Below are 26,985 nucleotides of genomic sequence, written 5' to 3' on the forward strand. Positions count from 1 at the left end.
GGCCCTTCATGTAGCCGCCACCTCCCCTCTCCTTGTGTTTGCTGGGTGAGAAGTTTAGCAGCTTGGATAGGTCAAAGGAGTTGAACTCAGGGAACCATAGTGAGACTTGCAAAATGACTGCAAAGAACTGTGGCAGTAGCAAGCAAACAGACACCTTTTTGGTCTCTTTGATTTCCTGCCCTCCATGCTTATGATGTCGACACTCTTTAACACGGCTGAAATGGATTTCACTTAATTAATCACTGTTGATTCCAGTCCAGTCCCAGTGATCTTATCACATTTTCATTAAAATGAATATATCACCAGCACACCAAAACAACATTTTGGATGAAAATAGAAAGTAGCAACCTATATGTTGAACCCCTCACATGCATTATCTTCCTACAATGTTACATTAGTATTCCATGGCATGGCTGAAGCCTCCAGGTGCCTCAGGGGTGATATGTCAAAAGCAGCCGTGGACAATAGGCCTTCCCCTCGAGGACACACTCTCAGTCACTGTCCAACAGACATAAGATCAAAAATACCACACTGAGCCGGCCAACAGATATGCCTCTGAAATGGTATTTATCTTTCTGAAATATTGCCCATCTCCAGAAGGGCCCGTTGCTCTGGTAACAGTGCCTTCATGTCACAGTGTTAATGGATGATGGAGAGCTCTGACCTCACTGGTCACAGAGACCGGACCCAGCACTCTTTACAATTACAATGGGGGGAAAAAGTATTTAGTCAGCCACCAATTGTGCAAGTTCTCCCACTTAGAAAGATGAGAGAGGCCTGTAATTTTCATCATAGGTACACGTCAACTATGACAGACAAATTGAGAATTTTTTTTCCAGAAAATCACGTAGGATTTTTAATGAATTTATTTGCAAATTATGGTGGAAAATAAGTATTTGGTCACCTACAAACAAGCAAGATTTCTGGCTCTCACAGACCTGTAACTTCTTCTTTAAGAGGCTCCTCTGTCCTCCACTCGTTACCTGTATTAATGGCACCTGTTTGAACTTGTTATCAGTATAAAAGACACCTGTCCACAACCTCAAACAGTCACACTCCAAACTCCACTATGGCCAAGACCAAAGAGCTGTCAAAGGACACCAGAAACAAAATTGTAGACCTGCACCAGGCTGGGAAGACTGAATCTGCAATAGGTAAGCAGCTTGGTTTGAAGAAATCAACTGTGGGAGCAATTATTAGGAAATGGAAGACATACAAGACCACTGATAATCTCCCTCGATCTGGGGCTCCACGCAAGATCTCACCCCGTGGGGTCAAAATTATCACAAGAACGGTGAGCAAAAATCCCAGAACCACACAGGGGGACCTAGTGAATGACCTGCAGAGAGCTGGGGCCAAAGTAACAAAGCCTACCATCAGTAACACACTACGCCGCCAGGGACTCAAATCCTGCAGTGCCAGACGTGTCCCCCTGCTTAAGCCAGTACATGTCCAGGCCCGTCTGAAGTTTGCTAGAGTGCATTTGGATGATCCAGAAGAGGATTGGGAGAATGTCATATGGTCAGATGAAACCAAAATCGAACTTTTTGGTAAAAACTCAACTCGTCGTGTTTGGAGGACAAAGAATGCTGAGTTGCATCCAAAGAACACCATACCTACTGTGAAGCATGGGGGTGGAAACATTATGCTTTGGGGCTGTTTTTCTGCAAAGGGACCAGGACGACTGATCCGTGTAAAGGAAAGAATGAATGGGGCCATGTATCGTGAGATTTTGAGTGAAAACCTCCTTCCATCAGCGAAGGCATTGAAGATGAAACGTGGCTGGGTCTTTCAGCATGACAATGATCCCAAACACACCGCCCGGGCAACGAAGGAGTGGCTTCGTAAGAAGCATTTCAAGGTCCTGGAGTGGCCTAGCCAGTCTCCAGATCTCATCCCCATAGAAAATCTTTGGAGGGAGTTGCCCAGCGACAGCCCCAAAACATCACTGCTCTAAAGGAGATCTGCGTGGAGGAATGGGCCAAAATACCAGCAACAGTGTGTGAAAACCTTGTGAAGTCTTACAGAAAACGTTTGACCTGTGTCATTGCCAACAAAGGGTATATAACAAAGTATTGAGAAACTTTTGTTATTGACCAAATACTTATTTTCCACCATAATTTGCAAATAAATTCATTAAAATCCTACAATGTGATTTTCTGGAGAATTGTTTTTATCATTTTGTCTGTCATAGTTGGCGTGTACCTATGATGAGAATTACAGGCCTCTCTCATCTTTTTAAGTGGGAGAACTTGCACAATTGGTGGCTGACTAAATACTTTTTTTCTCCACTGTACATATATACACTGAGTGTAAAAAACCTTAAGGACACCTTCCTAATATAGAATAATTTGTCCTCAGAGCATCTTCATTTTGTCAGGCTATGGACTCTACAAGGTGTCGAATGAGTTCCAGAGGGATGCTGGCCCATGTTGACTCCAATGCTTCCCACAGTTGTGTCAAGTTGGCTGGATGTAATTTGGGTGGTAGACCATTCCTGACACACAGGGGAAACTGTTGAGCGTGAAAAACACAGCAGCGTTGCAGTTCTTGACACAAACTGGTGCGCCTGGCACCTACTACCATACCCCGTTCAAAGGCACTTAAATATTTTGTCTTGACTATTCACCCTCTGAATGGCACACACACACACAATCCGTCTCAATTGTCTCAAGGCTTAAAAATCCTTAATTAACCTGTCTCCTCCCCTTCATCTACACTGGTTGAAGTGGATTTAACAAGTGACATCAATAAGGGATCTTAGCTTCCACCTGGATTCACCTGGTCAGTCTATGTTGTGGAAAGAGCAGGTGTCCTTAATGTTTTGTGCACTCAGTGTACCTGTACCTGTATGCTTTCTTTCCATTTCAGTCATATTTTCTCTGTAAATGTAAAAGTAAGCAGGAGGGACAATGGCCCATTCAAGTGGTTTGACAATAGAATATACCAATTAACATTTACATTACATTTACGTCATTTAGCAGACGCTCTTATCCAGAGCGACTTACATATATATATATATTTTTTTTTTATACTGGCCCCCTGTGGGAATCGAACCCACAACCCTGGCGTTGCAAACGCCATGCTCTATCAACTGAGCTACATCCCTGCCGGCCATTCCCTCCCCTACCCTGGACGACGCTGGGCCAATTGTGCGCCGCCCATGAGTCTCCCGGTCGCGGCCGGCTGCGACAGAGCCTGGATTCGAACCAGGATCTCTAGTGACACAGTTAGCACTGCGATGCAGTGCCTTAGACCACTGCGCCACTCAGGAGACAATTAAAACAACCCCTCTGTGACCAGGGGATATTTCTCTATGGCAACATAAATAAAGGGCTGGATAAACATGTCTTCTTTCCTATCCTATATTTGACAACAACAAGCTTTACATTAGATTAATAACCTGGAGGCTATAAAATATGCTGCCAGAATTACCCTTAGGCATACATAGATTTAAATTCAGATTGTTTTCTTATAGTTGCTAGAAATCTATATGCCTTTATGAAAAGAAGTGTTCACTAGCTGTTTTTTTTTAAGAATGAGGGCGTTCTCTCTCTGACCTATGCTGACAATAGTTGACTCTATGGAGATCCCCATCTAAATTTAAAATATAGCTCCAATCAAATGCACAGAAGTCTGAGCCGGAGGCAGGAGTTGCCAGCCCATGAATCAGAATGCAATTGACCTTAAATGGTCAAATGATCGAGTGCATTATGTGTAATAGCGTTAGGCAAAACATCCATTAAAGCATAAAACATAGCAGGGAAGCATGTGCTCAACAGAAATGGCATGATGTTGTTTTGCGCTCAACCCCAAAAACCCAAACCTCTGCGTTAGCAATAGGCCTACAAGGTAACCTTACAGATTAAGTCCACCGTAAACATTTTTTAATTGGCCTGCCTGGACAAGTTAGATACAGTCATTATGACAAATATATTTACAGTACTCTATGTGAACTACATATTAATGTTTTATTCCATTATAAAATATCATTTAGGGTATTAATATAATATTAGGGTAATAAGTCAAAAATATCTACTTTGCGTTTATAATTACATTTTCTGCTGAAACACTGGGAGCAAAACGTTTAGACCTCCTACAAAAATACATAAACGGCTAATGAACATTAAACAAAGTAACTAAAAAGTCTAATTTACAAAGCAATATGTTGGAGACCATGCTGTTAGGGTATTGAAAAACATTGCATGGGGTTTAATGAAAGATAATTGTGAGGATTTTAATGATACACTATAGGCTAATGAGCTGTAATAAGTAATGTAAAAAGGTGATGCGACCTTTACCCTATACACAAGTGGTCATGAACAGATAATAAGAGGATATTCAATCCCAAAATATTTGATGGCCGCTAAAACTGTTGTTTAATTTATCATTGCCTCGATGCATATTGCAAATGACTTGAAAATAAAAAATATTTTTATCTTACACTCTCCTGAGCTTTAGATGTTGCCGCCTTGCTGGACGAGAAACGTCTCGAGTCGCACACGCTCGAGGTACCTGAGAGCACCCCTAGGGCGCAATAAATCAATTTCCAGACCCTTAAAGTGATGCATCAAAAAAAAGCAGAGAATACATCATGCAAATTATATTTATTTGAAGCCAATGACACGCAAATAGTCCCTTGTTTTATCACCCATATACACACGACATTATAAGCAACACTTACATTTTCCAGTCTGTCGACACTGTGACGGATAAGTAGGCTAATTGTCACCCTCTTGTTTTACGCACGAGACGTTTGGATAATTACCATCTTGTTGAGTCTCTCCAGGAGTACAACGTTAGATTACATGTCATTAAATAAGTGAACCCGAAAGTTAAATGTAGCACAATGTAATTTGTGTCTGAATGCATCACTTGCTGACTTGCTGCAGTTCACAGATGTATCGAGCACAGAGAAGCAGACTGTCCTTGGTTCACAATGAAACTTTTCACAATAAAAATAATAATAATGGTAGCCACTGTCTGGGAATTAGCTTACATTTTTTTAATTCTTAAATTATCTGTCGGCTGACTAAAAGCTGCATCTGCTATAGTGCGCTTTCACACTTCTCCCGTGATTCCTTATATTTCATGCATTTTCCATGTCTAATCAATTTAGTCTACACAAGCAGAAATGCAAAAGTAATACGATCCGAAATTACTGGTTAATATATTATTTCTGAAAATATAAATTATTTGTTCCAATTGCGTAAAGCTCTGAATCAATTATGATATAGGGCTAGTCCTAACTGACAAATATAAGCTTCTGTAAGTCAGGCACATACACTTTTCTCACCTTCTTTTACATTCCAAGTGAAAGAAACAATTACACCAGTATTATATGGCAAACTTCTCAATTTTGAAACAAGTAGGAAAGAACAGTGACATAGACTTCGCTGAACTCGGGGGGAACTGTATGTCCATTGATTTGAGGGATGCGGGCAATGTCAGTGCGTATTTATGCAATGGCGGGACGCGCGCCAGATTACACATCATCCTCTCTGGGCGCGTTTGGTGCCACAGCTGTGTGACCGTCATCTGCTCGCTCTGGGGGGGTTTGGGAGCGCACGGCAGATGCTTCTGCTACCCACAAGCCTTCCGTTTCCTCGGAAATAGAGCCTCTGTATTATAACGCCATTTCAGGGAAATTTGATTGTGAAGCTCCGATTAAATTTCCACCAACAAAGTTACCACAGTGACAACAGGTGACACCCAGCGATAGAAAGAGAGAGGGGGAGGGAGAGAGAGCACAACAGAGTATCAAGGGATAAGGTGAGATATCTGTAATTTAGAAGGGACCTGAGGCTGTAGCAGAGAAACCATTGGAGTGCTAATTAAAAAGAGGAGTAAGCAGTGAGTGGTAGAATGTATAAGATCCCTCTATGCTGAGTGACTGAGCAGTACATGACAGACAGAAACTTGGAGAAGTGAATTGACTCACCTGTTCATTTTTGCAGAGGTCTGCCCACATACTGGTCCCATCCCCTCCTCTCATCAGCACATGGTAGATGAAGAAGTAGGTGCCAGGGATGCTGCAGATGAACTTGCCTGAGATGCCGTCGTAGTTGTTTCCCAGGTTGGTGACCACGTCGTCAAACTTGAGGATCTCATAGCCTTCATGGGGGTTCTTAAGCCCTGCGTAAAAGGCCACCCGGGGCACTGTGCTGTAGGTGGCCGTGCTGATAGCTCCGTTCCCCCCCAACCCCAAAATCCCAGTCCTCCCTCCAGACCCTCTGTCTCCAGGGGGTCCCACTGGCCCCGGTGGCCCTGGCTCTCCAGGTGGTCCCGGGGGTCCAGGTTTACCTGGCCTACCTTGCTTGCCCTGGGGGCCCTGCACCAGCGTGGAGGGCATGTTGCTGTTGTCGCTGAGGGCCTCGGCCTCCGCCTGGATGCCACTGGAGCTCGTGCTGCTGGCCGTGGTGCCCTTGTTCAGGTAGGGGTCGCACACCATGCGGCAAGTACCCAGCATCTCAAAGTGGCTGGTGTCGGTGCCCACGGAGCTGACCAGCACGGGGATGAGGACCACCAGCACCAGGACCAGCATGACCCCAACGGCAGCCGCCACCAGGGTCTTCCTCCCGATGCTGAGTCGGGGAAGGGGCTGTGCTGCCAGCGTGGCTCTCCCAGGGGCGGAAATGGTGACTGCTGGGTGTGGGGAGCCTGCCACCGAGGAAAGGGACACGGGAATCCCAAGAAGAGTAGGAGGAGGAGCGGCTAGTGTGTGAGGGTAAGAGAGAGACCCACATACACTCACTGATATGCCTCGCTGCTTTCACTCACACACACGGAGGTAGTTCCCGCACACTCTCTCTCACCAGTGTGCACAAGAATGCACATAGGGAGCACACACAAACACGAGCCGACATACAGAATTTAGTCCCAAACTCTTGGCATGAAAAAGAAAGGAGAAAGAAAGATGATACAAAGAAACAAACGCTCAGGAGGAGGAGTGTGAGAGAGAAAAGAGAGGAATGGTAAGAGGATGAACAGAGAGAGTGAGTGTGAGAAAGAGAGAAGGAGAGAGCAGTCATAGAGTCCGCGTGCGTGTGTGGTGTGTTTGTGGTGACGGATTCTCAGGCATGGCTTTTTATACGGCAGTAGCAGCCCCCCCCCCCTCTCCCCCTCCATTCCTCCTCCCCTCTCCTCCTCCTTCTCCCCTCCCCTCTCCTCCCCTCCTCTGGTTGGCGTGGTTACGAGTGGGGGGGGGAGGGAGCCCCACACCGTCCCCTTCCCTCTCTGTCTCACTCAGAAGGGCTCTCATCACATCACATTACTTTCTACCACACTACACTCCCTCTGAGCCAGTGAGGAGTCAACACACACTCTCCATCTCCCTCTCTCTTTCCTCTCTTTTACACTGACTCCTCACTCCTTCTTTCCACCTTTGATGCTCTCTCTCTCTCTCTCTCTCTCTCTCTCTCTCTCTCTCTCTCTCTCTCTCTCTCTCTCTCTCTCTCTCTCTCTCTCTCTCTCTCTCTCTCTCTCTCTCTCTCTCTCTCTCTCTCTCTCTCTCTCTCTCTCTCTCTCTCTCTCTCTCTCTCTCTCTCTCTCTCTCTCTCTCTCTCTCTCTCTCTCTCTCTCTCTATCTCTCTCTCTCTCTCTCTCTCTCTCTCTCTCTCTCTCTCTCTCTCTCTCTCCTTGCTTTCCTCTCCCTCTCTCTTTCCTCTCTCTCTCACTCTCCTTCCACTTTTGATCCTGTTTCTCTGTCCTCTCTCTCCTTCTCTCATCAGCCTCCAGCCTCTAAAAATAAAGATGGAGAGCAGGGAAAGGGAAAGGGAGCTGCACTTTCCTGGAGGTGGGTGCCAGAAATGTATACGCTTTCTACACTTTCTGTCTGGTGTATCCACACACACACCGAAACAAAACATAATAATTACCCAGTTTTTTACACATATGCTCAGATACACTGACAGCTTTTAACCCCCTAGAGTAGATTGATGCAAAGAAAATCACCATCAGAATCCGTCAGTTTATGCTAGATCCACCACATCCACCAGTGATGCACTTCCGCATCTGCTGTGAAAGGTGACAGAGCTAGAGCGGTGTTTGTCAGACCATGAGACATCCCGAAAATCGGTCTTCTCACGAAAACGTCTGTAGCGTCTGAATGGTTTGACCTACAAAACTATTGTGACCAATCTGTGGAAAGGGGAGACTCGATGGTGTTCTCCGTGTCAGGAGACTCCTCTGAAGTCGGTACCGTCGATGTGCCAACTTCTGTTTGGTAGCATCCGAACCGTTTGGGCTACAAATTAATGAAACCCAACCGTGGAAAGAGGAGATTCTCACAAACACACTGGTGTTCTCTGTTTTGCTCATCTGAAGGTAACCGGTACCGGATTTTTTCAATATCTCCTAGATTTAGGACAGAAACTTCAAAACCTTGTTTCTTATGACTGTACAATTTTTTTACATACTTTATGAATGTGTTATTCAATGTGTTTCTATTGGCTTTAGTAGTAAAGGCCAAAATCAATATTTTATCAAATACTTTTTTTATATATATATTTTTTATACTGTACCTAAAGGGGTCCTAAAATTCTAAATCAAATATCTAAATGATCCATAGTATGACCATCTTAAAACAATTCCATACGTCAGCTTAGAATCTCCTCCCCCAACATCTTAGACTCTAAAGAATTAAAATGTGTGTGGTGTTAAGTAAGAAGGCTAATGCCAAATACCAACACATGAGCTCTGAGCCAACAGTACATGCTGTACATACTAGTAGCACAAATCATAACTCTACTGTTGGATGGTTTGGGGGTGGCGCCATCACTTTCTTGGCTTTCCTGGCAGACAGCCTCCTCCTGGGGGAGATTGTATTCAGGGCAAATGACAGGGTTAAAGGCCACTGATTTATGTGCCATTGACATTGAGTCATTCTACTGTTATTGTATTCCACTTTTTGCCCTCTCGCAGTGTCAATAACCGCACTTCTCTACCTCAATGCGTTGACACCGTTTCTTATTGGTATCTTTTTTTAGCTATTGATTTCATGGTTTTATTAAATTAAGGGTCCCGTTTGATGGGGGGAGATCTCTGCGCAGCAGTAATGTCATATGTTTGACATTTTAATCTTTCAGAGTGATGAATGATACATATGGAGGGAAATGACAACATTAGAAAATAGTCAACATACACAGTTCTCCTCCTATGGACTACAGTGAGGGAAAAAAGTATTTGATCCCCTGCTGATTTTGTATGTTTGCCCACTGACAAACAAATGATCAGTCTATAATTTTAATGGTAGGTTTATTTGAACAGTGAGAGACAGAATAACAACAACAAAATCCAGAAAAACGCATGTCAAAAATGTTATAAATTGATTTGCATTTTAATGAGGGAAATAAGTATTTGACCCCCTCTCAATCAGAAAGATTTCTGGCTGCCAGGTGTCTTTTATACAGGTAACGAGCTGAGATTAGGAGCACACTCTTAAAGGGAGTGCTCCTAATCTCAGTTTGTTACCTGTATAAAAGACACCTGTCCACAGGAGCAATCAATCAATCAGATTCCAAACTCTCCACCATGGCCAAGACCAAAGAGCTCTCCAAGGATGTCAGGGACAAGATTGTAGACCTACACAAGGCTGGAATGGGCTACAAGACCATCGCCAAGCAGCTTGGTGAGAACGTGACAACAGTTGGTGCGATTATTCGCAAATGGAAGAAACACAAAATAACTGTCAATCTCCCTCGGCCTGGGGCTCCATGCAAGATCTCACCTCGTGGAGTTGCAATGATCATGAGAACGGTGAGGAATCAGCCCAGAACTACACGGGAGGATCTTGTCAATGATCTCAAGGCAGATGGGACCATAGTCACCAAGAAAACAATTGGTAACACACTACGCCGTGAAGGACTGAAATCCTGCAGCGCCCGCAAGGTCCCCCTGCTCAAGAAAGCACATATACAGGGCCGTCTGAAGTTTGCCAATGAACATCTGAATGATTCAGAGGAGAACTGGGAGGAGAACAACAGTGTTGTGGTCAGATGAGACCAAAATGGAGCTCTTTGGCATCAACTCAACTCGCCGTGTTTGGAGGAGGAGGAATGCTGCCTATGACCCCAAGAACACCATCCCCACCGTCAAACATGGAGGTGGAAACATTATGCTTTGGGGGTGTTTTTCTGCTAAGGGGACAGGACAACTTCACCGCATCAAAGGGACGATGGACGGGGCCATGTACCGTCAAATCTTGGATGAGAACCTCCTTCCCTCAGCCAGGGCATTGAAAATGGGTTGTGGATGGGTATTCCAGCATGACAATGACCCAAAACACACGGCCAAGGCAACAAAGGAGTGGCTCAAGAAGAAGCACATTAAGGTCCTGGAGTGGCCTAGCCAGTCTCCAGACCTTAAACCCATAGAAAATCTGTGGAGGGAGCTGAAGGTTCGAGTTGCCAAACGTCAGCCTCGAAACCTTAATGACTTGGAGAAGATCTGCAAAGAGGAGTGAAACAAAATCCCTCCTGAGATGTGTGCAAACCTGGTGGCCAACTACAATAAACGTCTGACCTCTGTGATTGCCAACAAGGGTTTTGCCACTAAGTACTAAGTCATGTTTTGCAGAGGGGTAAAATACTTATTTCCCTCATTAAAATGCAAAAAATCTATTTATAACATTTTTGTTATTCTGTCTCTCACTGTTCAAATAAACCTACCATTAAATTATAGACTGATCATGTCTTTGTCAGTGGGCAAACATACAAAATCAGCAGGGGATCAAATACTTTTTTCCCTCACTGTATGTCTTTGTAGAGGAGGTCAATTCAGTTATGTCTGGATTTCTTTAGAATAACTCATAAGCCTGAGTGAGTCTGTATCTTATACAAATCTACTAGGCTTTACCAGGGATGTGCAAAGTAATTAGTCATGGCAAACAATTGGGGCTAATATCCATGAGTGCTGTTATTCAGCTTTTATTGAAGTTGTTGTTGTTGTGCCGTTGTTGTTGTGTAGTGATGAGGGCCAGGCCAGCATTGTGAAACATGATGTAAACCTCCTCCAGATGGAGGGCTTTGGCATTGTTTGCACTAGGTTTGGGCAGGGCTTTCATGGAAGATTGAGATGGATCAATGCACACCAGGATAACTGAACATTTGTCACCACTAGGCTTGACATGTCAGCAATTATAACAGTCCACTTCTGTCTCTTTATCATCGTTAAACAGCAATTGAGGTGTTATGGCATAATCAGTTGGATCTCTAATTCATCTTACAGGGCGAGTCCATCAACAGACACAACACAAAACCCAGATAACTCACAGAAGACCAGGTGTGTGTCTGACTCAGTCGCGTGTATATTTGCCCAGTATGTGTTAAGCCTTATAATTGTCATGGAGTTTGTCCATATGAGGAAGCACACAATACCTAAATTGCTTTCTGGGTTTGCTTAGTGGGATTGTTTGTTTTAGGCACCTGCCGGCAGTACCTGCCAGTTAGTCTGTTGTCAGTGCCCCAAATCTCTACATCTCTCAACCCCTGAGAGATCAGTTCACAGCACAGAGGACAAACACACATAGGTAGAGATGAGAGAGAGAGGAAGACAGGCAGGAGAGAGGGAGACAGAAAGAAATTAAAGAACAGGAGAGAAGTAGATGGAAGCTGTGGGAGTTGAGGCATCTCAGTGGAGTAGGTTGGCTTTGATTGGTTGGTTGGTTGGTTGGTTTGTTGGGAAGTAAGTAGGGCGGACGGAGCCAATGAAAATCAGTTTCACCATTTTATGGGGATTGATTTGTCATTGAATGGAAGGAAATGTCTTGTATTGAAGTGACAGAACATTGAGGGTTACGCAGCAATACACTTCATGCTGCTTACTCTCAACGTGTGAGAACTCTCTAGGGCTTTGGAACAAACACTTAAAAGGCTAAACCTTCTCCTCCCCCTTGTAATACCATGAGGATAATTCACTTAGCTCCATGTCGAACTCCTTATTATCCTTATCGCAGTATTCTTAACACTTATGACTAGAATGGCTGAAATATTATAGATTAGAACACTAATGGCTCACTTGAAAAATAGATGTCAATCTCAATGTGACTTCCTTGGTTAAAAAGGATCAATACAATAACATTGAAAAAATTGACAATCCTAAAAGGGACATTGTTTCAGCAATCAGACCTGGTTGGTTTAGAAAAGATAATTAGGAAAAACATTGCGGGAGGCTCACAGCTCAGTTGAGCCTTGCCCCTATCCTATGGAGCTGTTCAGTGGAAGTGGGTGCTGAAATCCCCACACTGCTCTGCAACTAGCACCATGTGAAAGAGAAGTTAAACCTGATGTTTAATTGATGGTGGTTATAAACAAGGTTGTTTAGTGTGTGAAAGGCTTATGAGTGGTTTCTTATGTTGATTTGGTGCCAATCGTCAAAGTAGAAAACAAAACAAGAAATATCAAGGTTGAAATGGACAATGGACGTTTTTAGGGAGAGTTTGAAACATGCTTTCAGGTTTGTTTCTATGAAGGAGGAGGAGAGGGTGCAGAAAGCTTTTAACATTGAATTAGTGAAATTCTGGTCATGGCCTTAGCCCTGTGGCCTGCATTTACTCAGAGATGTTTTAACTCCTGGCTGGCTGGGGTCAGGAGAGGAGACCATAACCCCGTCTCCTCTGAGGCCAGGCATCAGCTACAACCAACCAAACACAGCTCAATGCACTAAACCTTTGTAGTTTGTTCACCTCAAGAAAAACAAAGATCCCAAAATACATTTCAGAGAGAGAGAGAGCACTTCAGAGGTCCATAGGGAGGACAGACTTAACAAACCGGAGTAAAATATATATATATATATATATATATATAAAAAGGAGTAAAAAAGACAAGATGTTAAGGGTCGGATTCTTTTAAGAGAAAACTGGACCAAGTCAAAGAAAGAGTAAAACAATAAAATAAAAATAAACAGTACATACACACAGTCACAGTCCTCCTGTCTATCCAGTTGGGTTTGGCTCTCTGATTGATTCTCCTGTGCTGTGCTCTGTGGGTCCTGGCTGGGCTTTATCAAAGGGCTCCTTTCATACACAGCTGAAACAAGTCACCGTTGTCTGTGCATGGTCACTTGGCTCCCACTGAGAGGACTCACAACACAGAGGAGAGGGAGAGAAAAAGTCAAAGTGCAGTGAGCTGGCGGGGGAGGGGTAGGAGGGAGTAGGAAGAGAGGGGGTGCATTTAAGGGAACTGGGTTAATGGGGATATGATAGGGTAGGAATGTCAGAAAACAGTTGGCACAGAGATGTCATGGAAAGTTGTGAAGGAAGTGCATGTGTGTGTTAATGTGTGTTTGAACTAAGCCTGCTCTGCCTCACTGCTTTACTTTAATACACTGCACATCCAAGTGAATGAAGAAACAGGGGGAGGGCATGACTTTAGTGAAAACAACAAACACTAACACAGTGTATGCTGTACCCTCAGGGTGTGTGTTCCACTAGAGCAGCCATGACTTCATCATCTGCATTGTTTACTAATGTGACAGCATTGCTCTTCACGGGATATTATGAAATTGGCATGACATTGACTAGAAGTCAGCCATAAGTCAACCATACTTACATACATACCTGTATATACATGCTAATTTGCATGTGAATGGACATGGGTGTAGCTACAGTGTATGTCATTTGACTGCCATGATTGTATCATTACAGTGCCGTTCACAGCCTTATCTACTAAAATTGTCAAAAACTGTGTTAAACGCCCACACCAGTAGAAATCCACTTGTTTTAGCTAAAAATATGATCGCCAGAGCTTGCCCGTGATGTTGCACAACGATTTAAGTCAGCAAGTCATCGTTTTAGACAAAGTATTATATATTTGGGCTTGACGTGACAAATCCGAACTGCCCACTTCGTGCATATCCGTGTGAATGCTGTATGTTTTCCTATGATATTATGTTTTTGCACCGGCACTTATTTTTACCAGCAAATTATCATAATCTATTGGATAGTTGGTCAATTTTTACTTATTATTACATGTAATTTGCGACATGCATGATCATGAGCAAGGTCATTGTAGCATATCATTTCACTTCCCCTGCGAGAATCATTAGCATTGGGCTGACTTGGCTTTGCTGAACCACAGCCAAAGCCTGCCAGCAGCTTATCTACCAAAGGTTGCACCTTGTCCATTATAATGTAGAAAAATGCATATCATCTATCTTGCAATAGTTATCCATATTACCGGTGCTTCATCTTATTATTTTTAACTATTTCTGCTGCGGATTCACCGCCGCAATTTTGGAAGATGCTAAAACGTTGGAGATAACAATAGATTGTGAAGTCAAAGATAGGCCAGTGGTTTCCATCTGTGGCGAAGTTTTCCCTAAATCAATGCTTATGACAACTCCAGCTCCAGAACCAGCCATAGAGCCAGCTGGCTAATCTTTTGAATATGGGGTAGTAAAAACAACACAGCAATAACAGATAACATTAGCTAGCGAGATAAGATTAGCAAGATGTCAGTGCCCTATTTGTTGATGTTTATCAACTCAACGTGGAAATTCCCACACCAAATTTGTGAATATGTGTAGGTAGTCTTCGTCATTCATTCAAGGTGGAACCTAAAGTGCATTTCCTCTCTAGGAATTATGTCGAAATAGTGGTGGGAACTTCCCCTGTGGAGGTCCTTTAAATTGGACAAATCTCCTTGTATGTGTTAAATGTCTGTCAATAGAATCATTATACGCAATGAGGTCTTTAGAGAAACATGCTCTTCTTAGGAATAGACGAGCACTGACTAATCCAGATGATAAGTCAAGGTAAACAACCAAAGATCAGTACTTCTGTGGATGGTTCTTTTTCTGTCGATGCTTATTTCTCAGGAGAGCAAAATATAAATGACAGTTCACAATAACAACTCAAAGGTTGTGCAAAATCTGCCAAAATACTGTACCACTGTCTAGACAACTGCCTGGTGCTTTAGTTCAGTAAAGTGGACCTATATCTGTACAGTCTGTTTAAATATACACTGTAGTCACTAAAGCTAACTGTCAAATGAGAGATTATTTACCTGCTATGCATAGGCTCAACAAACCCTCATTGCAGCCTGCGCTATAAGTCAGTAATAAGAAAAACAATCATTTGTCATTCTTCATTCCCTAAATCCCGTTCCCCATGGCCATGGCTCAGTGTTTGTTTGTTTATTGTCTAGTCCTGTTTCCCTGACTGAGACATACAGAGACATTCAGAGACCCAGGGTAGACAGGGTAGGGCCTTATGATGTAACTCTTTTTCATCCAGTGTGCTGACATGCACGGGGCTGTGACATGCTGTTGAGTGAAGATGAGTGTGAGATCATGAAGAGTCTGTCCCAGGGGCTCTGCTCTGTGTGACATACTGTGACTTACTCTACTGTACATGTGGCGAATCACATAGGGCTACACAGTGTATACAATGTTGATCATGATTGAGTTATCATTTATAATACGGTTAATCAATAATATCTATCTCTGTATTCGTCTTATATATCCATACTCGATGAGGGCTCCTCTCTGTCTAAAAATAGGGAGATTCACTGATAGTCTTCCCACTCAGCCAGACACTTCTGAATATCACTATTACTGACTACATTTAAATACATATTCAAAGAGGTGCTGCTAGTGCTTCATCCAGACAAAAGAGGTGGTCTGTCTGTAGAATATTAACTTGGAAAGGGTTCTGGACAGCCACTTCAGAACTGTCACACATACACCTTCTAACCCACAGGGAAAACTACAGACAGACACTGTGCACTGTTGTAGCGTCCAAGTACATAGACATTTCTGGCATAGCATTGTCCTCTATAGTGATGTATATTTGATTAAAAACCTTGCTGCTTTTAAACAACAACTAGAGATATTGCTCCAGGTAAATGTCAATATGTATTGAAAGAAAACTAAGCTAGGAGGTAATAACATTCATAAGTGGAAACATCTCACAACTGTAAGTGATTCAGCTGCAATTTAATGGATTTTTGTCTTTTAGTATTTCCATTTCGCTCATAAGTCGTGCCTAGGGCTTGCCTGGCTACCCAAACTCCTTGCTCCGCCCAAACGCTATGCCACACCCACGGATGTTAGTTTCTTCTCCGCAATGAGTCTGGATCTGAGTACCTCCTCAGCGATTTCTAGAATGGAAATTCATTCTAGACCATCTGATTGGTCCCAGAAACCGATGGGTTGTGCCAGAGCCAAAACACACATGGGTATAGCAGCATTTAGAAAATTCGTCATTGGCTTTGATACTCTGATTGGTTAGAGATTATCCCATCACTAATGACTTTGTTTTGTTACACAATTTCAATGATGGCAGTCTCAGACTGAAGTATGTAGTGAACGATAGAGAAGCGGAATCATTTAGTTTGAGTCGTCAGGCAAGCCAAGGTCATGGCAGTCAGAAATCCTTAATGAGTCAGACCCTTTGGCCTGAGTTTAATGGATAGACGGTTTCAGTGTGAAAAACTCTCTCTACCTTACACACACACACACACACACACACACACACACACACACACACACACACACACACACACACACACACACACACACACAAACACTGTCCCCAAGCCATAGGTTCTGGATGCTCTCCCTGGCTGGACTGCTTGGTGTGTCACTCACATTGTTGTAATTGGCCACACCCAGAGGTCGCTGCCAAAGGACAATGTCTCCAAGCAGTGAAAGGTTGCATAGAATGAGACAGTACAATAATATATAGGATAAGTTAGTGATTGGAAAGGATTAGGGTGAGACAGGGCTTGGCAACCTGTGGAGCAGAATTGTGGGAAATGATATTCAATCTACCAGGAAAGTTTTAATATATTAATAAGAATAACTTTATTTGTATACCGCTTTTCAAGTAACAAAGTGCTTCACATCATAAAATAATAAAAATAAAAGTACTAACAAAGAAACAAAGACAGGAGGAAGGAGAATGAATAAATCGTTTATTCATGATTTATTAATAATTACTCCCACATTTGTAAATGTTAGTAACCTAGTTATTCATGCATTTGTAAACAACTTAAAAAATATATTTAATAATGATTCATAAGATGTTTAATATAGTTCCTTATAAACCATTTACTATTCGTTACGTTTGTTGTGTGGCCTCATCTAATTTGTGTTGGCTATTTATACTTTATAAATACTTTATAAATGTTTTGAGTGACCAGTGTAATTTCTCCCAAAAAGCTGGACATGCCATTGATAGACAATCTAGCAGTACCTGACGCTCCTTACGGTCTCAAAATGGCCCCTAGAATATACTGTATCAATGGTTACAGGGCCGGCCCGCTCATTAGGCAGGATTAGGCGGCCGCCTATGGCGACAGATTGACGAGGGTGGCATTTTCTGAGCTAAACTGACAAAGACGCACCTCCAGCAACACAAAACCTCACATAATTCTGCCCAAATACAATGTTAATTTCTCTCAACAAGTGTTATATGGGCTTTTTAGGTTAGCGCTGATGCCGCCGTGTGATAAGCAGTGGCCACTTTGTCAAAGGCAGGGGCGCAAAATATTTTGTTTGCCTATTCCCAGCTTGCCTCTCTGTTGGAGAGACGGATGCGGCGCTCCACCAACGTTCCGTCAAAAATATTATCTAACATAAATCATGTAGAAGATATAGCCAGGGTAAAACATGAGCCAGTCAAAATAATTAAAACTAAATGTCAAGAAAACTGTAGGCTATTACACCACTTTTTCTCATTACCGCATGTCAGAGGCATGTCAAATGAGGGAATGGACTTGAACACAGGACGCATAGCCTATGCTCACATGCAATGTGGTTCGACGAGAACAGTTACATTTTGCCAAGGCATAGATGAGTGGCTGACACAGAAACGTGAGCAGACAGCAATGGACGCATAAATTCTGGCCTAATGACAATAGCCAAATTTGTCATTACACTTTTTTTGTGTTTTGTGTAACAGATGTCTCATTCATTCACTGTTTGGAGTCTGGAAGTATGTTGCAAGTGGATGAACGTGTGTGGGTAGCCTATGAAGGAGCCCTTTGAAGTGATTGTTTGACAATCAGATGAAAACATCTTGACTGGTTGTGTTTATGCCACAATAAAAGGTAATATATTTTAAAAGTTAAATGACAAATCTTTACGACTAGGCCAACAGCGATCCTATTGAATTAATAGGAACTGTATATGGAATTCTATGATTAGGCCCATACATTTTTTTGCTGCACACGCTTGGTCCCGTACCGGGAAGAAATTAATTATATTTTCAACCCTGGATATAGCATATTGTAGAAAGAGTAGGCTATGTGGCCTTTTCTGTAGCCTACAGGCTGGAGATAAAATGTATGACAATGTAATGATGAGACACTTTTTACATCATGCAGGTTTCTCCGATCAAATAGCCTAACCTAAATGGTGCCCAATCAAATAAAAAATGTGCTGACATGTTAACAAACAAAATATCCTAAAAACAGGACAGGTCAAAGTAAATTGGACAATATGGAATGGACAATAAGGCTATACACAACTGCTGTCCAGGAGTTTCACCCTCTGGGCTAAATTGACGAGTTGATCATGGCGAAAAATTAAATACTTCTGATTTCCTGCCGTGTAAACACATTGCAAATAGGCTCTGGATAAGTCCTGATAAGTTGGGTAGCTGATATTCAGAGCTTAAATAGCCAAATTGATTAGTCACATGAATCAGGACTAATAAAGCCAATGTAATGGCCTGTTTTACAAACAGTAGACCTACCACATGGATAGCATTCATAAAATTCCATTGCAGCCCTACATGGTAGGCTACACCTCAGTAAGCACGGACCGACGCCAATGTCTTCTGAACGTATTTTTTTGGGTGCAGTCTGGACCGGCCTTGAGTTCCATGTCCACTGACGTTGGTTTTTAGTCTGGTCCGGACCAAATCTGAACCAATCATAGACGTCTATATTTGGTTCAGATTTGATCCGGCCAGGACCAGCCCTGAATGGTTAAACAATAAGGACACAATACAGAGGATGTTTAAGAAAATATATTGGAAATGTTATTCCAAAACAGTCACACTGTTGAAGTAGTGTGATGTGTAACTTTAGATGCACTAGGCTGAGTATAATTTAAACTATTAGTCTGAAATTGTTTCTTGGCAGTGACTTTTCTACCAAAACCTCCTGCTAATTTCACCACACACGCGAAGCAGTCGAAGGTTAGCACCGCCTTCGCCCAATCCTGGTATGTCCAAATAATCAGTGATGAAAACCCAAACTCCGAAACTACTCCTTATCCTATGCATTGCGTCATTGTCGCAACAGATTCTTCGGTCCATGAGAGATTAAGAGCAGTCCATAGAACTGCTGACAGGGTAAGGAAACAAATACCTGAATAGATTATTTTGCTGAACTATCTCATTATGTTTAAAGAGTTACTATGTTTAAAGGCCCAGTAAAGGTGCCACCAAACAAAGCCATGTGCAAAAATAGTCTGAGTTTAAAAGACTGAAGCACTGGAAGCATGTCCATCTTTTTGTGAGAAATTACACTGGTCACTCAAAACATTTATAAAGTATTTATAAAGTATAAATAGCCCACACTTCAGATGAGGCCATGCAAAAAGACAACTAAGTAAATGGTTTATAAGGACCCATATTCAACATCTTCTGAATGGAGTAATGATTAACAAATGATTTACTAATCCATTATAAATGCTTTATTCCGTGGAGTTATTATAAAGTGCTACCAAAGCATCTTTATAAAAGTGCCTTCAGCAGGGATTTAAAAAGAGGCACTGAATCTGCAAGCCTGGCCCCCTGTGGCAGACCATGCCAAAGTCTAGTGGCCATAATGGCAAATGCCCAGCAAATGGCAAATGTGGGATAGTGGCAGGTAAAATGGAATTGGATAGTGAGTTGGGGTAAAGTATGGGAATTAGGCTTTGACTGGAATGGCAGCTGACCAAGAGATTTGATAAGAGCCATGGAAGGCACTGTGAACCTGGTACAGTGAAGCGTCTTGTGAAGGTGATGGCTTGATTTGTCTGCCTGTGACATTATACAATACTTCCCTTCCCACAACAAATTGCAGTCTAGGAAACCATTCTGAACATGAGAGTGGGAAAGGAAATACACACAAGGTATTGATCAATTCTCCACTGTTTGGGCAGACAATACCACCCGTTTAGCCTTGTTTACAGTGCCTTCGGAAAGTATTCAGTCCCCTTGACTTTTTCCACATTTTGTTATGTTATAGCCTTATTCTAAAATTGATTAAATTGTTTTTTTCCCCTCATCAATCCACACACAATACCCCATAAGGACAAAGCAAAACACTTTTTTTTTTTTGGGGTGCTAATTTATTATTACATTTACATAAGTATTCAGACCCTTTACCAGTACTTTGTTGAAGCACCTTTGGCAGCGATTACAGCCTCGAGTCTTTTTACATTTACATTACATTTACGTCATTTAGCAGACGCTCTTATCCAGAGCGACTTACAAATTGGTGCATTCACCTTATAGCCAGTGGGATAACCACTTTACAATGTGTATTTATTTATTATTATTTTTATTAATTTTTTTTTGGGGGGGGTGGGTTGGGGTAAGGGAGGGGTAGAAGGATTACTTTATCCTATCCCAGGTATTCCTTAAAGAGGTGGGGTTTCAAATGTCTCCGGAAGGTGGTGAGTGACTCCGCTGTCCTGGCGTCGTGAGGGAGCTTGTTCCACCATTGGGGTGCCAGAGCAGCGAACAGTTTTGACTGGGCTGAGCGGGAACTATGCTTCCGCAGAGGAAGGGGAGCCAGCAGGCCAGAGGTGGATGAACGCAATGCCCTCGTTTGGGTGTAGGGACTGATCAGAGCCTGAAGGTACGGAGGTGCCGTTCCCCTCACAGCTCCATAGGCAAGCACCATGGTCTTGTAACAGATGCGAGCTTCAACTGTAAGCCAGTGGAGTGTGCGGAGGAGGGGGGTGACGTGAGAGAACTTGGGAAGGTTGAACACCAGACGGGCTGCAGCATTCTGGATAAGTTGTAGGGGTTTAATGGCACAGGCAGGGAGCCCAGCCAACAGCGAGTTGCAGTAATCCAGACGGGAGATGACAAGTGCCTGTATTAGGACCTGTGCCGCTTCCTGTGTAAGGCAGGGTCGTACTCTCCGAATGTTGTAGAGCATGAACCTACAGGATCGGGTCACCGCCTTGATGTTAGCGGAGAACGACAGGGTGTTGTCCAGGGTCACGCCAAGGCTCTTCGCACTCTGGGAGGAGGACACAACGGAGTTGTCAACCGTGATGGCGAGATCATGGAACAGGCAGTCCTTTCCCGGGAGGAAGAGCAGCTCCGTCTTGCCAAGGTTCAGCTTGAGGTGGTGATCCGTCATCCATACTGATATGTCTGCCAGACATGCAGAGATGCGATTCGCCACCTGGTTATCAGAAGGGGGAAAGGAGAAGATTAGTTGTGTGTCGTCAGCGTAGCAATGATAGGAGAGGCCATGTGAGGATATGACAGAGCCAAGTGACTTGGTGTATAGCGAGAATAGGAGAAGGCCTAAAACTGAGCCCTGGGGGACACCAGTGGTGAGAGCACGTGGTGCGGAGACAGCTTCTCACCACGCCACTTGGTAGGAGCGACCGGTCAGGTAGGACGCAATCCAAGAGTGAGCCGCGCCGGAGATGCCCAGCTCGGAGAGGGTGGAGAGGAGGATCTGATGATTCACAGTATCAAAGGCAGCAGACAGGTCTAGAAGGACAAGAGCAGAGGAGAGAGAGTTAGCTTTAGCAGTGCGGAGAGCCTCCGTGACACAGAGAAGAGCAGTCTCAGTTGAATGACCAGTCTTGAAACCTGACTGGTTTGGATCAAGAAGGTCATTCTGAGAGAGATAGCAAGAGAGTTGGCTAAAGACGGCACGCTCAATAGTTTTGGAGAGAAAAGAAAGAAGGGATACTGGTCTGTAGTTGTTGACATCAGAGGGATCGAGTGTTGGTTTTTTGAGAAGGGGTGCAACTCTCGCTCTCTTGAAGACGGAAGGGACATAGCCAGCGGTCAAGGATGAGTTGATCAGCGAGGTGAGGTAGGGGAGAAGGTCACCGGAGATGGTCTGGAGAAGAGAGGAGGGGATAGGGTCAAGCGGGCAGGTTGTTGGGCGGCCTGCAGTCACAAGTCGCAAGATTTTATCTGGAGAGAGAGGGGAGAAAGAAGTCAAAGCATAGGGTAGGGCAGTGTGAGCAGGACCAGCAGTGTCATTTGACTTAACAAACGAGGATCGGATGTCGTCAACCTTCTTTTCAAAGTGGTTGACGAAGTCATCCACAGAGAGGGAGGAGGGGGGGGGGGGGGGGGAGGATTCAGCAGGGAGGAGAATGTGGCAAAGAGCTTCCTAGGGTTAGAGGCAGATGCTTGGAATTTAGCGTGGTAGAAAGTGGCCTTAGCAGCAGAAACAGATGAAGAAAATGTAGAGAGGAGGGAGTGAAAAGATGCCAGGTCCGCAGGGAGTCTAGTTTTCTTCCATTTCCGCTCAGCTGCCCGGAGCTCTGTTCTGTGAGCTCGCAATGAGTCATCAAGCCATGGAGCTGGAGGGGAGGACCGAGCCGGCCGGGAGGATAGGGGACATAGAGAGTCAAAGGATGCAGAAAGGGAGGAGAGGAGGGTTGAGGAGGCAGAATCAGGAGATTGGAGGGAGAAGGATTGAGCAGAGGGAAGAGATGATAGGATGGAAGAGGAGAGAGTAGCGGGAGAGAGAGAGCGAAGGTTGCGACGGCGCATTACCATCTGTGTAGGGGAAGAGTGAGTAGTGTTAGAGGAGAGCGAGAGAGAAAGGGATACAAAGTAGTGGTCGGAGACATGGAGGGGAGTTGCAGTGAGATTAGTAGAAGAACAGCATCTAGTAAAGATGAGGTCAAGTGTATTGCCTGCCTTGTGAGTAGGGGGGGACAGTGAGAGGGTGAGGTCAAAAGAGGAGAGGAGTGGAAAGAAGGAGGCAGAGAGAAATGAGTAAAATGTAGACATAGGGAGGTTGAAATCCCCCAGAACTGTGAGGGGTGAGCCATCCTCAGGAAAGGAACTTATCAAGGCGTCAAGCTCATTGATGAACTCTCCAAGGGAACCTGGAGGGCGATAGATGACAAGGATATTAAGCTTAAATGGGCTAGTGACTGTGACAGCATGGAATTCAAATGAGGAGATAGACAGATGGGTTAGGGGAAAAATTGAGAATGTCCACTTGGGAGAGATGAGGATTCCTGTGCCACCACCCCGCTGACCAGATGCTCTCGGGGTATGCGAGAACACATGGTCAGACGAGGACATTCATAGACTTGTCCCAAGCCACTCCTGCATCTTGGATGTGTGCTTAGAGTCGTTGTCCTGTTGGAAGGTGAACCTTTGCCCCAGTCTGAGGTCCTGAGCACTCTGGAGCAGGTTTTCATCAAGGATCTTTCTGTACTTTGCTCCGTTCATCTTTGCCTCGATCCTGACTAGTCTCCCAGTCCCTGCCGCTGAAAAACATCCACACAGCATGATGCTGCCATCACCATGCATCACCGAGTCTTCTTGGGTATGATGATACAAGCTTGGCACACCTGTATTTGGGGAGTTTCTCCCGTTCTTCTCTGCAGATCCTCTCAAGCTCTGTCAGGTTGGATGGGGAGCGTTGCTGCACAGATATTTTCTGGTCTCTCCAGAGATATTCGATTGGGTTCAAGTCCGGGCTCTGGCTGGGCCACTCAAGGACATTCATAGACGTGTCCCAAGCCACTCCTGCATCTTGGATGTGTGCTTAGAGTCGTTGTCCTGTTGGAAGGTGAACCTTTGCCCCAGTTTGAGGTCCTGAGCACTCTGGAGCAGGTTTTCATCAAGGATCTTTTTGTACTTTGCTCCGTTCATCTTTGCCTCGATCCTGACTAGTCTCCCAGTCCCTGCCGCTGACAAACATCCACACAGCATGATGCTGCCATCACCATGCATCACCGTTGGGTTGTTGCCAGGTTTCCTCCAGACGTGACACTTGGCATTCAGGCCAAAGAGTTCAATCTTGGTTTCATCAGACCAGAGAATCTTGTTTCTCATGGTCTGAGAGTCTTTAGGTGCCTTTTGGCAAACTTCAAGCGGGCTGTCATGTACCTTTTACTGAGGTGTGGCTTCCGTCTGTCCTCTTTACCATAATGGCCTGATTGGTGGAGTGCTGCTGAGATGGTTGTCCTTCTGGAAGGTTCTCCCATCTTCACAGAGGAACTCTAGAGCTCTGTCAGAGTGACCATTGGATTCTTGGTCACCTCCCTGACCAAAGCCCTTCTCCCCCGATTGTTCAGTTTGGCCAGGCGGCCAGCTCTAGGAATAGTCTTGGTGGTTTCAAACTTCTTCCATTTAAGAATGATGGAGGCCACTGTGTTCTTGGGGACCTTCAATGCTGCAGACATTTTTTGGTACCCTTCCCCAGATCTGTGCCTCGACACAATACTGTCTCGGAGCTCTACGGACAATTCCTTCGACCTCATGGCTTGGTTTTTGCACTGACATGCACTGTCAACTGTGGGACCTTATATAGACAGGTGTATGCCTTTCCAAATCATGTCCAATCAATTGAATTTACCACAGGTGGACTCCAATCAAGTTGTAGAAGCATCTCAAGGATGATCAATGGAAACAGGATGCACCTGAGCTCAATGTCCAGTCTCATAGCAAAGGGTCTGAATAATTATGTAAATAAGGTATTTCTGTTTTATTTTTATGTAAAAATGTCTAAAAACCTGTTTTTGCTTTGTCATTATGGGGTATTGTGTGTAGATTGGTGATTTTTTTTCTTCCATCAATTTTAGAATAAGGCTGTAATGGAACCAAATGTGGAATAAGTCAAGGGGTCTGAATACTTTCCGAAGGCACTGTATACCTGACACTACCATGCATCATGTGTCTTGATCTTGTCCACATTCTGATTGTGACCACATCTTCAGAAATATGTCTACACATGGTATTAAGATGTGTATTTTATCCATCCACTGTGTCTGCATTGTGAACACATTTCCTGGTCTCACCCTGTATGCAAATTAATATTTATTAATTCATTTTAAGACACATATTGATGCCTTAACCCTCTTACCACCAACATATTTGACATACATGGATTAACAACTGGGGTCATAATAATAATACGCCATTTAGCAGACGCTTTTATCCAAAGCAACTTACAGTCATGCGTGCATACATTTTTGTGTATGGGTGGTCCCAGGGATCGAACCCACTACCTTGGCGTTACAAGCGCCGTGCTCTACCAGCTGAGCTACAGAGGACCACAATTCATTGACCACAAGTCATTTCGACTCCAAGAAGAAACTATTGGAAAAAGCAACAATCATAGCAAAATATCAACTTAATTCTTATCAAAACATCATTAGACATGTAAATAATGTTTTCTGAAATAAAATAAAAACCGACTACGAAATTGACTGCGAAATTGCTAAATTATACTGAATTTGCATATTATGTCGAACGTAAATATATACATTTGTCCCTTCATTTGTTTTCTTCCAAAGTACATTCCACATACAGTGCCTTCAGAAAGTATTCACACACCTTGACTGTTACAGCCTGAATTCAAAATTTTGATTCTGTGTCATTGGCCTATATACAACACCCCATAATGTCAAAGTGGAATTATGTTTTTAAATTTATTTAAAAAATAATAATTAAAAATGAAAAGCTGAAATGTCTTGAGTCAATAAGTATTCAACCCCTATTTTTATGGCAAACCTAAATAAGTTCAGGAGTAATAATGTGCTTAACAAGTCACATAAAAGGTTTTTGTTATGACTATTACATTTTAGTCATTTAGCAGACGCTCTTATCAAGAGCGACTTACAGTTAGTGAGTGCATACATTATTATTTTTTCATACTGGGAATCGAACCCACAACCCTGGCGTTGCAAACGCCATGCTCTACCAACTGAGGTACATCCCTGCCGGCCATTCCCTCCCCTACCCTGGACAATTGTGCGCCGCCCCATGGGACTCACGGTCACGGCCAGCTACGGCAGAGCCTGGATTTGAACCAGGATCGCTAGTGGCACAGCTAGCACTGTGATGCAGCGCCTTAGACCACTGCGCCACTCGGGAGTGGCACAGTGGTGCAGTGGTTTTTTCTATCCCATATATACAATTATCTGTAAGGTCCCTCAGTCGAACAGTGAATTTCAAACACAGTTTCCAATGCCTCGCAAATAAGGGCACATATTGGTAGCTGGGTAAAAAAAAAAAAAATGACATTGAATATCCCTTTGAGCATGGGGAAGTTATTAATTACACTTTGGATGGTGTATCAATACACCCAGTCACTACAAAGATACAGGCGTCCTTCCTAATCAGTTGCCGGAGAGGAAGGAAACCGCTCAGGGATTTCACCATGAGGCCAATGGCGACTTTAAAACAGTTACAGAGTTTAATGGCTGTGATAGGAGATAATTGAGGATGGATCAACAACATTGTAGTAGTTCAGTTTATTTTTTTGTCATTTAGCAGACGCTCTTATCCAGAGCGACTTACAGTTAGTGAGTGCATACATTTTTCATACTGGCCCCCGGTGGGAAATGAACCCACAACCCTGGCGTTGCAATCGCCATGTTCTACCAACTGAGCTACAGTTACTCTACAATACTAACATAAATGACAGAGTGAAAAGAAGGAAGCCTGTACAGAATAATCCTGTTTGCAATAAGGCACTAAAGTATATACAAGGCGTTATGTATGGGGCAAACCCAACACATCACTGAGTACCACTTTTCAAATGTTCAAGCATGGTGGTGACTGCATCATGTTATAGGTATGCTTGTCATTGGCAAGGACTGGGGAGTTTTTAAGGATAAAAATAAATGGAATAGAGCTAAGCACAGTCAAAATCCTAGAGGAAAACTTGGTTCAGTCTGCTTTCCAACAGACAACAGACACTGGGAGATAAATTCCCCTTTCAGCAGGACAATTACCTAAAACACAAGGCCAAATATACACTGGAGTTGCTTACCAAGAATTTTAAAGTAAATAATACTTTTGTCATATTTATCTGG

General features: G+C 43.6%; 2 protein-coding genes across 2 annotated transcripts in view; both read right to left on the bottom strand.

The window, feature by feature from the left end:
* The window catches only part of LOC311104447 (C1q-related factor-like), a gene marked incomplete at its 3' end in the record, with an annotated part of 21,144 nt that extends 14,495 nt beyond the window's left edge, over positions 1 to 6,649 (bottom strand). The window contains exon 1 of the mRNA XM_084146285.1: positions 5,942 to 6,649. Coding sequence (XP_084002411.1) covers positions 5,942 to 6,544 — 603 coding nt within the window. The 5' untranslated portion in view covers positions 6,545 to 6,649. The remainder of the gene's footprint in view (positions 1 to 5,941) is intronic.
* Positions 1 to 26,985, bottom strand: part of LOC311104443 (zinc finger protein 385C-like) — a gene marked incomplete at both ends in the record, with an annotated part of 664,983 nt that overhangs the window by 227,261 nt on the left and 410,737 nt on the right. The gene's annotated exons all lie outside the window — the stretch shown is intronic.

The sequence above is a fragment of the Coregonus lavaretus genome, assembly GCF_964263955.1.
Source record: "Coregonus lavaretus genome assembly, chromosome: 28".
NCBI lineage: Eukaryota > Metazoa > Chordata > Actinopteri > Salmoniformes > Salmonidae > Coregonus > Coregonus lavaretus.